Here is a 16893-nt window from a genome sequence, read left to right as displayed (position 1 = left end):
AATACTCATGAAAGAAATTGAGGAAGACACAAAGAAATGGAAAAACGCTCCATGCTCATGGACTGGAAGAACAAATATTGTGAAGATGTCAATGCTACCTAGAGCAATCTACACATTTAATGCAATCCCTATCAAAATACCATCAAGATTTTTCAAAGAAATGGAACAAATAATCCTAAAATTCATATGGAATCAGAAAAGACCCCGCATAGCCAGAGGAATGTTGAAAAGGAAAAGCAAAGCTGGTGGCATCACAATTCCGGACTTCAAGTTCTATTACAAAGCTTTAATCATCAAGACAGTATGGTACTGGCACAAAAACAGACACATAGATCAATGGAACAGAATAGAGAGCCCAGAAATGGACCCTCAACTCTATGGTCAACTAATCTTTGACAAAGGAGGAAAGAATGTCCAGTGGAAAAAAAGACAGTCTCTTCAACAAATGGTGTTGGGAAAATTGGACAGCCACATGCAGAAGAATGAAACTGGACCATTTCCTTACACCACACACAAAAATAGACTCCAAATGGTTGAAAGACCTCAATGTGAGACAGGAGTCCATCAAAATCCTAAAGGAGAACACAGGCAGCAACCTCTTCGACCTCAGCCACAGCAGCTTCTTCCTAGAAACATCGCCAAAGGCAAGGGAAGCAAGGGCAAAAATGAACTATTGGGACTTCATCAAGATAAAAAGCTTTTGCACAACAAAGGAAACAGTCAACAAAAGCAAAAGACAACCAACAGAATGGGAGAAGATATTTGCAAATGACATATCAGATAAAGGGCTAGTATCCAAAATCTATAAAGAACTTATCAAACTCAACACCCAAAGAACAAAGAATCCAATCAAGAAATGGGCAGAAGACATGAACAGACATTTTTCCAAAGAAGACATCCAAATGGCCAACAGACACATGAAAAAGTGCTCAATATCGCTCGGCATCAGGGAAATCCAAATCAAAACCTCAGTGAGATACCACCTCACACCAGTCAGAATGGCTAAAATTAACAAGTCAGGAAACGACAGATGTTGGCGAGGATGCAGAGAAAGGGGAACCCTCCTACACTGTTGGTGGGAATGCAAGCTGGTGCAGCCACTCTGGAAAACAGTATGGAGGTTCCTCAAAAAGTTGAAAATAGAGCTACCCTACGACCCAGCAATTGCACTACCCCAAAGATAACAAATGTAGTGATCTGAAGGGGTACGTGCACCCCGATGTTTATAGCAGCAATGTCCACAATAGCCAAACTATGGGAAGAGCCAAGATGTCCATCAACAGATGAATGGATAAAAAAGATGTGGTATATATATATACAATGGAATATTATGCAGCCATCAAAAGGAATGAAATCTTGCCATTTGCAATGACGTGGATAGAACTAGAGGGTATTATGCTAAGTGAAATAAGTCAATCAGAGAAAGACATGTATCATATGATCTCACTGGTATGAGGAATTCTTAATCTCAGGAAACAAACTGAGGGTTGCTGGAGTGGTCAGGGGTGGAAGGGATGGGGTGGCTGGGTGATAGACATTGGGGAGGGTATGTGCTATGGTGAGTGCTGGGAATTGTATAAGACTGTTGAATCACAGACCTGTACCTCTGAAACGAGTAATACATTATATGTTAAAAAAAAAAAAAAAAAAGATAGTAGGACAGGAAAAATGAAGGGGGGCAAATCAGAGGGGGAGACGAACCATGAGAGACTATGAACTCTGAGAAACAAGCTGAAGGTTCTGGGGGGGGATGGGTTAGCCTGGTGACGGGTATTAAAGAGGGCAAGTATTGAATAGAGCACTGGGTTTTATATGCAAACGAGTCATGGAACACTGCATCAAAAACTAATGATGTAATGTATGGTGATTAACATAACATAATAAAATTAAATTAAAATTTAAAAAGTGTGTATCCTTGTCTTTTTTCTAATCTTAAGGAGAAAGTTTTCAGTCTTTCACCACTAAGTATGATGTTAACTGGGGTTTTAAATAAATATCATTTATCATTCTGAGGAATTTCCTCTCTGTTTCTAGTTTTCTGAGGAGGTTTTTTTTAAAATCATGAAATGGTGTTGGATTCTGTCAAATACCTTTTCTACATCAGTTGAGGTGATTATGTGTTTTTTTTCCTTCATTGTATTAATGTGATTAATTACCCTGATTGATTGTCTTATGTTGGATCACAATTGCATTTCTGGGATAAATCTCACTTGATCATGGTAAATAATCCTATGACTATGCTCTTGGATTTGATTTGCTAATATCTTGTTGAGGATTTTTGCATCTGTATTCAAAAAGAATATTGGTCTGGAATTTTCTTGTGGTGTCTTTATCTGCTTTTGGTATCAGAATAATGCTGGCCTCATAGAATGAGTTAGAAACCATTCCGTCCCCTTCAATTCTTTGGGAAGAGCTTGGTAAGGATTGATTTGATTTTATTTTATGTTTATTTTATTTAAAAAAATATATATATATTTTTTAAGTAATCTGTACACCCAACGTGGGGCTCAAGCTCACAACCCAGAGACCAAGAATCACACACTCCATACTCCTGACTGAGCCAGCCAGGGACCCCTGATTTTAATTCTTTAAATGTTTGATTGCACTGTTGACGCCATCCAGTCCAGGACTTTTCTTTGCTGGGAGGATTTTGATTACTGATTCAATCTCTTTACTTACTATAGGTCTGTTGAGATTTTCTGTTTCTTTTTGAGTCAGTTTAGATAATTTTTGTGTTTCAAGGAATTCGTCCACTTATTCTAGGTTATTCTTTATATCTCTGTGAGACTGGTGGTAATGTTCTCACTTTCATTTCTTATTTTAGTTATTCATATCTTTTCTTTTTCTTTAGTCTAGCTAAAGGTTTGTCAATTAGTTGACCTTTTTAAAAAACTAACTTTTGATTTTATTGATTTTCTCTACTTTTTTTCTATTCTCTATTTTGTTTATCTCCATTCTAATCTTTATTATTTCCTTCCTTCTGCTGCCTTCCTTCTGCTTCAGTTCTGAGTTTATTTTGCTCTTCTTTTTTTAGTGCATTAAGATGTGAAGTTAGGTTTGCAGCACCTGGGTGGCTCAGTCAGTGGAGCCTCTGACTCTTGGGTTTGACTCAGGTCATGATCTCATGAGTTGTGAGCTGGGCTCCAAGCTCAGCAGGGAGTCTGCTTGGGGAGTCTCTTCCTCTGCCCCTCCCCCAACTCGCTCATGTATGTGCGTGCCTTCCCGTGCACTCTTTCTCTTAAATAAATAAATAAATAAATAAATAAATAAATAAATAAATAAATAAATAAATCTTTAAAAAAAGATGTGAAGTTAGTTATTGATTTGAGGTCTTCTTTTTTTAATGTAGTCATGGCTCTAAGTTTCCTTCTGAGCACTACTTTCACAGTATCCCATAAGTTTCAGTATGTTGTATTTTCATTTTCATTCATCTCTAAGAATTTTCTATTTCCCTTGTGATTTCTTCTTTGGTTCATTGGTGTTTAAGAGTGTGTGTGTGTTTAGGGGCGCCTGGGTGGCTCAGTCATTAAGCGTCTGCCTTCGGCTTGGGTCATGATCCCAGGGTCCTGGGATCGAGCCCCACATTGGGCTCCCTGCTCTGCAGGAAGCCTGCTTCTCCCTCTCCCACTCCCCCTGCTTGTGTTCCCTCTCTCGCTGTGTCTCTCTCTGTCAAATAAATAAAATCTTTAAAAAAAAAGAGTGTGTGTGTGTTTAAAGTATCACAGATTTGTGAATTTTCCAGTTTTTCTTGTTACTGATTTCTAACTTCATCCTGTTTTGGTCAACAAGATACTTTATGTGATATCTATGTTTTCAAATTTATTGAGATTTATTTTGTGGCCTAACATATGATCTATCTGAAGGATATCCCATGTGCATTTGAGAAGAATGTGAATTCTATTGTTGTTGGGTAGAGTGTTTCTATATGTCTATTAGAGATAGTTAATTTTTGTCTATGATGTGAGGTAGAAGTCCAACTTCATTTTTTCCCATGTGGATATCCAGTTTTTATAGCACCATTTGCTGAAGAGACAATTTTTTCCCCATTGAATGATCTTGGCACTTTTGTCAAAAATTAGTTGGTCATGGATATATGGGTTTAGTTCTGTAGTTTCAATTCTATTACATTTACATATGTCTACCCTTCTGCCAGTACCAAAAGTTTTATGGTTTTTTCCATATTGGTCTTAACACATTTTTGTTTGGTTTATCTCTAGATCTTTTCCAATTTTGTTGCTATTATAGAAAGAAACTTTGAAAAATTATATTTTTAATCAGTTATTGCTAATAACTAGGATATCTCTCTATATATAGTTAGATTTTTTTAACAACTGATAATCTATTTACTTTTTATTTTATTTTATTTTATTTATTTGTCAGAGAGAGAGAGCACAAGCAGGAGGAGCTGCAGGCAGAGGAAGAAGCAGGCTCCCCACTGATCAGGGAGCCAGACACGGGGCTCATCCCAGGATGCTGGGATCATGACCCCAGCCGAAGGCAGCGGCTCAACCGAGTGAGCCACCCAGGTGTCCTGATAATCAATTTATTTAAAAGGTTGATTTAAGCATCTGCAAGACTTCAACCTCAACTTTTGGCTCAATACTGATGGAAGTAATGTGCTTAACAATCTCAGAAGGACTGTGCAAATCAATGAGTCGCTTGTGGATCCTTATCTGAAAATGATCCCTAAGTCTTAGAACCTTCACCGCAAGGAGTTTTTCTTATATTGATTCTCAGAGTCTTGGTAGGCATCCAAACTGGTCCTTTCACTTTGCGATTCTTTACTTTTTTGCCTCTGATCAAGTAAGGCAGCACATACTTTCTCCAAAGATTTTTACATTGTGGTTGGTTAGAGTAATTCTAATTTGGTGAATCACCACCTCTTGTTCCATGGGTGTCTTCCTGGTGTCCTTAAAAGCCATGGACGAGGCAAGCTTTCTGACGGACTTGTTCCTCCAAGAAAGTGAACAGTGGTGAGTCAGGAGCTGGAGGTGTGTGTCCAGAGCTCTGCTATAGGTCTGACCTCATCTTCCTTAAAGAACTATTTTTTTTGTATTTTAATCATGTATCTTGCATTAGTTATTTGGTTCTTTTTTTAAAAAATTGTGGAAAATGCACATAATATACAATTTACCATTTAAACTATGTTGAAGTGCACAATTCAGTGTCATTAAGTAAATTCACAATGTTGTTCAACCACCACCACTGTCTAGTTCCAGAAGTTTTTCATCATCCCAAACAGAAAGTGCATTTGGTAAGCCTTTTAAAGCTCAAGATTTGTATCTTTCTTCAATACTAAAAGATTTTCTTGCATTATCTCTTCGAATATTTCCTTACGTCTACACTCTTGGTTCACTCCATTTAACATTTGTATAAGATGAATATTAAAAGTTCTGGATCTATCCTCCATTCTCTTATTTCCTTTGCCCTTTTTATCTGCTTTGGCCTGGTCTTCCAGCTTGCTGGTTAGTTGTTCAGTATTTTCTGATCTTCAAGGCAATGTAATTGATGGTTTTGTTGACGGCAATAATTCTTTTTCATTTCCAAGGGATTTCTCTCTTTCTTTTTTGGTTTCTTGAGTTTCTTTTTTAAAATAAACTTTTATTTAAAAAAAATAAATAAAATAAAATAAACTTTTATTTTTAGAATACTTCCAAATTTACAAAAACATTGAAGGAAATAATAGAGTTCCTCTTTATCCCACATCCAGTTATGCCTATTATTAATACCTTGTATTAGTGTGGTACATTTGTCACAATTAATGAGCTATATGGGCTAAAGTATTTTATCCAGATTTCCTTTGTTTTGTTTTTTTAAGATTTTATTTAAGAGAACAAGAGAGCTCACAAGTGGAGGGAGGGGCAGAGAGTGGAGATAGGGAGAGGGAGAGAGAATCTCAAGCCGAGTCCACACTGAGAGTGGAGCCCGACATGGGACTCCATCTCATGACCCTGAAATCACAATCTCAGCTGAAACCAAGAGTCAGTCGCTTAACCAGCTGAGCCACCGAGGCACCCCAGATTTCCTTAGTTTTTATCTAGTGTCCTCTTACTGTTCCAGGATACCATTTTATATTTAATTGCCATGTCTGTTTAGAGTTTTCTTTTCTCTGACAGTTTCTAAGATTTCCTTGTTTTTGATGACCTTGACAATGCTAGGCAGTGTTACCAGGTATTTTTGTAGAATGTCCTTAATTGGGATTTGTCTCATCTTGAAATTATGATTAGATGGGGTTATGGATTTTGGGGAGTAAGACTACAGATGTTAAGTGCTGTTCTTATATCCTGTCTAGCATACTATATATGCTATCAACATGACTTTCCATTGTTGATGTTAATTAATCTTGATCATCTGGCTGAGATAGTTTTTGTTAGGTTTGTCCACTGAAAAGTTATTATTTTTCCCCCTTTTCCATATTGTACTTTTGGGAAGAAGTCACTGTGCACAGCCTATAATTAAGAGGAAGAGACTTAGGGCACCTGGGTGGCTCAGTCAGTTAAGCATCTGACTCTTGGTTTTGGCTCAAGTCATGATCTCAGGGTTGTGGGATGAAGCCCCGTGTTGGGCTCTGTGCTCAGCCAGGAGTCTGCTCCAGATTCTCTCTCTCCCTCACCCCTCCTCCCCTTTCTCTCTCTCTTTCAAATAAATAAGGGGTGCCTGGGTGGCTCAGTTGTTAAGCGTCTGCCTTCAGCTCAGGTCATGATCCCAGGGTCCTGGGATCCTGACCTAACCCTAACCCTAACCCTAACCCTAAGCAGGGAGTCTGCTTCTCCCTCTACCACTCCCCCTGCTTGTGTTCCCTTTCTCACTGTCTCTCTCTCTGTGTCAAATAAATAAATAAAAATCTTTTAAAAATATATAATAAAAATAAAAAAATAAATCTTAAAAAAAAAAAAAGAAGAAGAGTTATTATGCTCTACCTCCTGGAAGGCAGAGTATCTACCTAAATTATTTGGAATACTTCTGCCCAGGAGATTTGTCTGTTTTCCCCCCATTTATTTGCATATATCAGTAAAGACTTAGGGATATTTATTTTATACTTGGTTTAGAATCCAATACTATTTTATTACATTGCTCAAATTGTTCCACTTTTGGCTGTTAAGAGCTCTTTCAGTTAGCTGCTGTGTGCCTTTGCCATACCCCAATCATTGTAGTGTTTGTCTGTCTGTCTGTTTGTTTTCGAGCACTTCTTTACTTTCTGGCACTACAAGATACTCTAGCCTCATTTAGTATTTCCTTCTCCAGTCCTAGAATCAGTCATTTCTCCAACAGTGTGTCCTGATTTTTAAAAATTGGAGAATGATACTAGAAATCAAGATCTGAGCACTAGGTGTCCAAGATCTCTTAATTGTATTTTTAAATAACATTCATAACATTCTTTTTATTTCTTCTGACTTCTCTGCTCTGAGGATATTAATTACAATTCTTTTGGAGACTCCTTGCATTTATTAATGGTATTTCCTTGGGTAATATTAATTATTGTATTTGTTGGATTTAGTCATGAAGGTAGTTTTCTTTAAATATTTAGTGATACTTTTATGTGTACTTATATTTGCATTTGGGAATCCCTGTTTGCTTTTCTGTAGCTGGAGTTTCTATTTTCTGTACATTGCTGCCAGTGATTATGGAGGAGGCATAAGGTGTACAGACAGTGAAGTCTGTCAGCAATTCATTTTCTCTTTGTGTGGAGGCATTACCCTGCCTCTCTAGCCCAAACCCTCTTGTCTCAGTGTGGGGTGAACACCTCTGATGCCTAATGTTTAGCTCAAATGGGGATGAAGGTACACAAATGATCAATCATTCCCCTGCTACCCACATGTACATCCTTTAAACTTGGGGTGCCTCAAAGCTGCTCCCAAATTTCATAGTGATCTTCTCCTGTATTTTTTTAGTCCTATAGTTTCCTCAATCATCTAATTCTACCTTCCTTGCATTTTTCAGAGACCTTCAAAATTTCTGACTACTGAAGACCCCTTTCATGATTGCCAGTTTTCTTATGTTTATGTTAACACCACACGCACACACACACACACACACACACACCCTTTTTTGTCATTTATAGAGATTTTGATAGGTAGGGAATATAAGTGCCTGTTCTCACTCCACTATCTTGGTCTAATATCTCAATACTGCATTTTTAAAATGAAAACCTGAAAGAGACTGGAAATATGAGAGTGGAAAGAAATATATTTAAATATATATGTGTGGTAGAGTCTCTTCACTGCCTACTCAGCAGACATTTCCTCACCTTTTTGTCTGCCAACTGAGCCTCAATTTTGCAGCAGATAGAAATCACTTGATGTCAGGAACTTATTCTAAACCCTGGCATGAAGGAATAAATTATAATTAGTCAAAACTATTCATAATAATCCCTTTTTCTGGGCGCCTGGGTGGCTCAGTCGTTAAGCGTCTGCCTTTGGCTCAGGTCGTGATCCCAGGGTCCTGGGATCGAGCCCTGCATCGGGCTCCCCGCTCAGCAGGAAGCCTGCTTCTCCCTCTCCCACTCCCCCTGCTTGTGTTCCTGTTCTCGCTATCTCTCTCTCTGTCAAATAAATAAAATCTTTAAAAATAAAAAATCCCTTTTTCCTTGACCAGTTATTGGTCTAGGGATACACATGCAACTTAATAAGGCCAATGAAATATAAAGGAAAATTTTGGAGCAGGGAGTCTGGGACATTCTCTTCTTATATAATAAAGTAGAACCACAAGAAGAGAAAACCCATTTGTTCTCAATTCTCTTTTCCTGGAAGGAAGTGATGCTGGGAGCTGCAATAGCTACCTTATAATCCTCAGGTACAAGCACAAAAAATGAATAAAGAACAATAGAAACAGGCTAGGTACTTAATGAAAAACAGTGAGCTGCTGAATGACTTCTGATTAAGTCAACAATCAATGTCCTTAGGGTGAAAGTCACTGTTATCTGATTTTCTGTTACTTTCAGCTGTGTTTGAATACACCATGTAAATGGATATAAAAAACTTTTTTTCTAATAATATTCTAAAGTAACATAGATTAAAATCTACTTCTAATATTTCTTACATTGCACTTTTTTTCCTCCTCAGAAATACACCTGGAAGAGCAGACAAAAACCTCAATTTGTTCAATAAAGGACTCTAACACTAGAGTCTCAAAGACTTTGGTGGTTAGAAAACCTGCAAAAGTGATTTTCAATTTAGATCCAACTGCACTGAACTCAAAGCTAGAACAGCCATGGAAGAAAAATTTTTTCGAAAGATTGGAAGCAAGAGCCCAGGCAATGCAGCAGAAAATAATAGATAAGGACAATCTGAAGAAAGAACTAGAAAAAAAGGCTGAAAAAAAACTCTCTAGGGATAATTTGGCCAAAGAGTGGTTTAATGCTGAAAACATGACACTGAACACTCGTGCATATTTGCTTGACAAACTTCTGCCTACCTTAGTTCCTGGAGTGGAAAAAATGTTAATGCAAGTGGAAAAGAAGAAGCTTCGGGCAGAGGTTGATAATACAACCAAGTTTAACCCAATTAATCATTTGGGGGAATACTTAATGAGAAACAATCCTTATTATATCAAAGACTCAGGAATGTCTGGTTATCAAAGGGTGATGAGGGATGTCACAGAAGCCCTGAAGATACATGTTCCCGACACTACTGGCAACAGGTACAATTTTTTATATTTTGAATTGATGATCTAGGTCCTTATATTGAAAGCAAGTAGAACAATGACATAATCATACAAACAGGACTTCAATAATTTTGTAATTATTCAGAAAGTATTTATTGAGCTGCTAGTATGTGTTTCACTATTTAAAAGGCACTATGAAGGGCGCCTGGGTGGCTCAGTTGGTTGGGCGACTGCCCTCGGCTCAGGTCATGATCCTGGAGTCCTGGGATCGAGTCCCGCATTGGGCTCCCTGCGCAGCGAGGAGTCTGCTTCTCCCTCTGACCCTCCTCCCTCTCATGCTCTCTGTCTCTCTCATTCTCTCTGTCTCAAATAAATAAATAAAATCTTTAAAAAAATAAAAATAAAATAAATAAAATAAAAGGCACTATAAAGATTAATGAAGCATATTAAACAAGGTCCTTGAATTCATGGATTTAGTTATCTCACTATGATCCAAAGTGTATATTTATTCGCTTAATATCTGTCTCCCTGCACTGGAAAGTAAGCTATATAAGAGTAGAGACTTTCTGAAAATTTAACTTTTCAGATAGGCAATATATTCACTTGGTTCAAAAGTCAAAACGTATAAGGAGTTATACAATGAAAAGTTCCTCTCCCATTCTTATCCTCCATCTACCCAGTACTCCACCTCTGCCATAAACAATGACTGTTCTTCATTTTCAGTGAATTTTTCCAGTTTCTTTATACATACAGAAGCAAATGCAAATATAGATGCTAAATTTTCTTATTTTTATATAAGACCATCTGACTGAGTTACAAATATTTTCTTCTGTTTTTTACTTGCTATTTATATCTTGTCATGCAGAAGATATTTTATTTCTATGTGGTTGAATTTATTTACTTTCATTTTATGACTTCTGGATTTCAAGCCATTGTTATTTTCAGGTAGTAAAAGCATCCTCCCATGTTTTTTTTCTGAAATTTTTATTATTTTAATTCCCATTTTAAGTATTGATCCATTTGGAATTTATCCTAGCGTAAGATATAAAATACGAATCCAACTTTTTCCTTTTCAAAAATGTCTATATGGTGATCCCAACGACAATTGTCAAATAGTCTATTTTGCCCCACTGCTTGAAACCTTATTACTAAATTCCTATATATTTTGGAGTGTATTTCTGCATTTTTCTTTCCTATCCCATTGATTATCTCCCTGTTCATGCACCACACTGTGCTGCTTTAGTCACTGAGACTTTTTTTAAATTATGTTATGTTAATCACCATACATTACATCATTAGTTTTAGATGAAGTGTTCCATGATTCATTGTTTGTGCATAACACCCAGTGCTCCATGCAGAATGTGCCCTCCTCAATACCCATCACCAGGCTAACCCATCCCCCCAACCCCCGCCCCTCTAGAACCCTCAGTTTGTTTCTCAGAGTCCATCGTCTCTCATGGTTCATCTCCTCCTCCGATTTCCCCCCCTTCATCCACTTACTGATTTTTTGACTTTATGTTGGTGTGGAAGTGGTATGTGTTCAGTAGAAATCATACTTTGAATTTTGAATTTTGATCTTTTCCTGGACTAGCAATATGCCGTATGATGCTCTCCTGTGATGCTGGGCAGTGGCAATGAGCTACAGCTCCCAGTCAGCCACACAGTCATGAAGGTAAATAACCCATACCCTTAAAACGATTCTGTACACATACAACCATTCTGTTTTTCACTTTCAGTAGTTTTCAGTCAGTTACATGAGATAGTCTACACTTTATAAATAGGTGTTTGTTAGATGATTTTGCTCAACTGTAAACTAACTTAAGTGTTCTGAACACATTTAAAGTGGGCTCGACAGAACTATGATGTTGGGTAGGTTGGGTGTATTAAATTCTTTTTCTACTTAGGATATTTTCAATTTATGATGGGTTTATTGGAGCGTACCCCTATCATAAGTTGAGGAAAATCTGTATTTCAATAATTCTGACTGTGCTGGTCCTCACTATTTACTCTTTTATTCTGGTGTTTTTACTTCTTTTTTTTTTAAGATTTTATTTATTTACTTGAGAGAGATAGAGAGAGAGCATGCATACAGAGGGAGAGGGTGAAGCAGACTCCCCGCTGAGCAGGAAGTCCTACAGGGGGCTTGATTCCAGGACCCCAGGATCATGACCTGAGCTGAAGGCAGACGCTTAACCAACTAAGCCACCCAGGAGCCCCGTGTTTTTGCTTTTTAATATGAACTTTAGGATTGATTCATCTACTTGAAAAAAAAAGGAGAACAACAAAACAAACCTTGTAGGAATTTTTATTGAACTCCGTTTAAATTTATTTTTTAACTTAGGGAAAATCAACATCTTTAATGACAAGTGTTTCTATCTGAGAACACATGTCTTTCCATTTATTCCTCTTATTTTGTATCGATCATTGTTGTCGTAAAGTTTTTTTCATTTAAGCTTGCATCTCTTGTTAGGTGTATTACTAGGTATTTTATTATTTTTTTATTGCCATTGTAAATGGGACTTTCTTCTTTCATTACATTTTCTATCTATATGTAGTTTGAATACATGAAAGCTATTAATTTCTGTAAATTTTTGTACTCTGCTACCTTACTGAGTTCCATCATTAATAGAAAAAGTTTATTTTTTATTTTTATTAAAAGATTTATTTATTTATTTGAGAGAGAAAGAGAGAGAGCATGCATATGAATGGGGAGGGGCAGAAGGAAGCAGATTCCTCACTGAGTGTGGTGCCCAACATGGGGCTTGATCCACAACCGTGAGATCATGACCTGAGCCAAAACCAAGAGTTGGATGCTTAACCAACTGAGCCACCAAGGTGCCCCTGTTTATAGAAAAATTTTAGTTGATTATTTAGATTTTCTAGCAAGGAAACCTTATTATCTGCAAGTAATAGGAGTTTTCCTTATTCATTTTCAATTTTAATGCTTGCAATATCTTCCTCTTACCTAGTTACATTGGCTGGCTATTACTTCCAATAGAATGTTAAATAATTGTGATGATATGGACATCCCTGTCTTGTTTATGACTTTAGTAGGGATGATTTCTTGTATTATTGCCTCATCATGAGCAGTTTTTAAAAACTATATATTAATACCATAACTCTACTTTATTTGGATCTGAAAAATATATATTTTATTACATTAGAAAAAATGTGCTGGATGCCTGGGTGGCTCAGTTAGTTAAGTGTCTGACTCTTGATTTTGGCTCAAGTCATGATCTCAGGGTCCTGAGATCAAGCCTGGCCTTGGGCTCCACGCTGGGCGTGGAGCCTGCTTAAGATTCTCTCTGTCCCTCCCACAACTCTAAAAAAAAAAAAGAAGAAGAAAGAAAAGAAAAATGTGCCTAATTTCTATATTGTAGAATGATTTTTTAAGTTTATTTTATTTTATTTTATTATTTCATCGTGGTAAATGTATTCTTTAATCCTCTTCCCCTATTTCCCCCACCCACACACCTACCTCCTCTCTGGTAACCATTAGTTTGTTCTCTATAGTTAAGAGTCTGTTTCTTGGTTTGTCTCTCTCTCTTTTTTCCTTTGCTCGTTTGTTTTGTTTCTTAAATTCCACATATGAGTGAGATCATATGGTATTTGTCTTTCTCTGACTTATTTTGCTTAGCATTATACTCTCTTGCTCTATCCATGTCATTGCAAATAGCAAGATTGCATTCCTTTTTATGGCTGAAGAATATTCCATTGTATATACACCATGTATTCTTTTTTTTTTTAAAGATTTTATTTATTTATTTGACAGAGAGAGACACAGCAAGAGAGGGAACACAAGCAGGGGGAGCGGGAGAGGGAGAAGCAGGCTTCCCACTGAGCAGGGAGCCCGATGCGGGGCTCAATCCCAGAACCCTGGGATTGATCCAAAGGCAGATGCTTAATGACTAAGCCACCCAGGCACCCCTATACCACATATTCTTTATCCATTCATCTATCGATGGACACTTGGGCTGCTTCCATAGTTTGGCTATTTTAAATAATGCTGCTATAAACATTGGGGTACATGCATCCCTTTGAATTAGTGTTTTTGTATTCTTTGGGTAAATATCCAGTAGCGTGATTGCTGGATCATAGGGTAGTTCTATTTTTAACTTTTTGAGGACCCTCCATACTGTTTTCCTCAGTGGCTGCTCCAGTTTACATTCCCACCAGTGGTGCACAAGGGTTCCCCTTTCTCCACATCCTGCCAACACCTGTTGTTTCTTGTTGTTGATTTTAGCCATTCTGACGGGTGTGAGGTGATATCTCATTGTAGTTTTGATTTGCATTTCCCTGATGATGAGTGATGTTGAGCATCTTTTCATGTGTCTGTTGGCCATCTGGATGTCTTCTTTGGAGAAATGTCTGTTCATGTCTTCTGCCCATTTTGTAATTGAAATATTTGGGTTTGGGGTATTGAGTTGTATCACTTCTTTATGTAGTTTGGATACTAACCCTTTATTGGGTATGTCATTTGCAAATATCTTCTTCCATTCCGTAGGTTGCCTTTTAGATATGTTGATCATTTCCTTCGCTGTGCAGAAGCTTTTTATTTTGATGTAGTCCCAATAGTGTATTTTTTTTCTTTTGTTTTCCTTGCTTCAGGAGACATATCTAGAAAGAAGCTGCTACAGCAAATGTCAGAGAAGTTACTGCCTGTGCTCTCTTCTAAGATTTTTATGGTTTCAGGTCTCACATTTAGGTCTTTCATCCATTTTGAGTTTGTTTTTGTGCATGGTGTAGGAACTTAGTTCAGTTTCATTCTTTTGCATGTTGCTGTCCAGGTTTCCCAACACCATTTGTTGAAGAGATAGTCCTTTTCCCATTGGATATTCTTTAACTCTTCTTTAAATGTTCGGTAGAATTCACCCTTGAAGCCATCTTGAATATATATTCAATGTATTTTAATCCATTATAATTACTTTCTTTTTGATCCTCAACTTGACCCAACTTTGGCTCCTGTGTTCTTCCAACCTTACTCCTTTAGTCTTTGAAAACTTTGTATATTTTTTAAAAAGGATTCTTAGTTCCTTTTGATGGAAATCACTCATCTGGGAGCTAGTAATGCTCATAAATATTGTATTATCATTGCTTCTAGGCTCTTTCAGGACTAACAAATCTAATTTTTTTAAAAAATGAGTAAATATTGATAATTTCAGATCAAATACAGTGTTTCAGGTTTTTTACCTAATTCCTTGATTCTATATTTGTATCTCTCTTTTTTTTTTTTTCTGAAAATCTTGGCTCCTAACAAGATTGACAATTACTTGTCTTATCCTACAATTTACATAATAGCTTCAAAATAATAATACCAACAATCCCAATAAAAGAGCTACTAGATTTATTTGCAGATTTTTTGTCCATAAAACATATCCTTCTAAGTATGTGTATATGATAAATGAAACCATGCAACAACTGGGAGAAACCAGGGATTAAGTTCCTTTATTACCAGAGAAAAGCCTTTTTAACCATGACTAAAAATCATGAAAATATTGCTAAACTTGATTACATAAAAATTAAAGGTTTTTTTCCTGGAAAATTGAGTCACAGCTACTCAATTTTGCTGTTGTATTACAAAAGTAGTTATACACAATATGTAAATGAATAAGCATGGCTGTGTTCTAATAACATTTTACTTATGAATACTGAAATGTGTCATAGATTTTCTACCATGCCACAAAATATTATTCTTATTTTGATTTTTAAAAACTATTTTATTTTATTTATTTTTTTAGAGATTTTATTTATTTATTTGAAGAGAGAGACACAGCAAGAGAGGGAACACAAGCAGGGGGAGTGGGAGAGGGAGAAGCAGGCTTCCCGTGGAGCAGGGAGCCCGATGCGGGGCTCGATCCCAGGACTCTGGGATCATGACCTGAGCCGAAGGCAGACGCTTAACGACTGAACCACCCAGGCGCCCCTTTAAAAACTATTTTAAAATGTAACAGCCAATCTTAGCTGTTGAGCGGTATAATACCAGGTAGCAGGTCAGTTTGGGCCCTAAGCCCTAGTCTAGATAACATCTAGGTCTGTTCCAGATCTTAAAACCAAAAACCAAAAACCAAAAACCAAAACAAAACAAAACAAAAATAAGATACTTTGAATGTCTGATGCTCTTCCTGAATCTTCATACTTTCCTTCTAATATCTTCTGGCATGAATACTTATACTAAAATTTATAAAAGAACCTGAAATTCTTTGTGATTTCTTTTTGTGTTCTTCCTATAGGGTAAGCAACTAATCAGAAGGTTTAGAATAGCAATTCTTTTTTTTTTTTTTTTTAAGATTTTATTTATTTATTTGAGAGAGAGAGACGTGAGAGAGGGAACACAAGCAGGGGGAGTGGGAGAGGGAGAAGCAGGCTCCCCGCTGAGCGGGATCCCGATACGGGGCTTGATCCCAGAACCCTGGGATCATGACCTGAACCGAAGGCAGACGCTTCACTGAGCCACCCAGGCACCCCTAGAATAACAATTCTTTTGAAATTAGGTACATATGTACCACTAGAATAAAGTAAGAGATATGTACAGAACTCTTCTTTTGTTCTATTTTATATGTGGACATGGAATTTTAATTTTCAGTTGAAACAGTCTTTCTCAGAGTGTGGTTGCCTACGAATGACATCAGGATTACCTGTATGCTTGGTTAGAAGTGCAGATTCCTAGCTTCTTCCTCAGATCTTCTGAATCAGAACCTTTAGGCATGAATTGAGAACAAGTTCCACAGGAGGTTATTATGCACCCTAAAAAAAAGCTTCAAAACCAATTATGTAGAGAAACCAAATTAAAGGAGTTTTAGTACTAGTGAAAAGTTCGAACAGCAATAGGGAGCAGTGTCATTAAATTTAATAAATAGCTTAAAGAACATTTCTGTTCACCATCTGTTCTTGCAGAGCAATAAATTAGATTTGTATTTAGATCTACTGCCACAAAAATACTTAAAATTTGGGAACTGATGTCAAGGCTGTAAATCAATATATTGATATATACTTCCTCCTATTAGGGATATGTAAATCTCAATCAGTACATAAAAGTAGGCATTTATCAATATCTGTAATAAGAATAGTAATAGGCACACCAGGACTCTGGTCTAGGTTTCATTGCCAGCAAATAACATGACACAAGACGGTTAGTTTGTCTCACTTCTTGAATTGGGAGTTTGAATATTTAGAGTCATTTGAAGCTTGATAAGAGCCCTAGTTTTTCTTTCTTTCTTTCTTTTCTTTCTTTCTTTTCTTTTCTTTTCTTTCTTTCTTTCTTTCTTTCTTTCTTTCTTTCTTTCTTTCTTT

General features: G+C 36.9%; 1 protein-coding gene across 1 annotated transcript in view; it reads left to right on the top strand.

Moving 5' to 3' along the window:
- The window catches only part of EFCAB5 (EF-hand calcium binding domain 5), a 195141-nt gene that overhangs the window by 52041 nt on the left and 126207 nt on the right, over positions 1–16893 (top strand). The window contains exon 5 of the mRNA XM_035027657.1: positions 9063–9639. Within this exon, the coding sequence (XP_034883548.1) occupies positions 9063–9639 (577 nt within the window). The remainder of the gene's footprint in view (positions 1–9062; positions 9640–16893) is intronic.

The sequence above is a fragment of the Mirounga leonina genome, unplaced genomic scaffold, assembly GCF_011800145.1.
Source record: "Mirounga leonina isolate KUSES-001 unplaced genomic scaffold, KU_Mleo_1.0 Mir_200, whole genome shotgun sequence".
In the NCBI taxonomy this organism is placed as follows: Eukaryota; Metazoa; Chordata; class Mammalia; order Carnivora; family Phocidae; genus Mirounga; species Mirounga leonina.
Note: the sequence above shows the minus strand (reverse complement) of the source record. Positions and strands in the feature narration are given on the sequence as shown.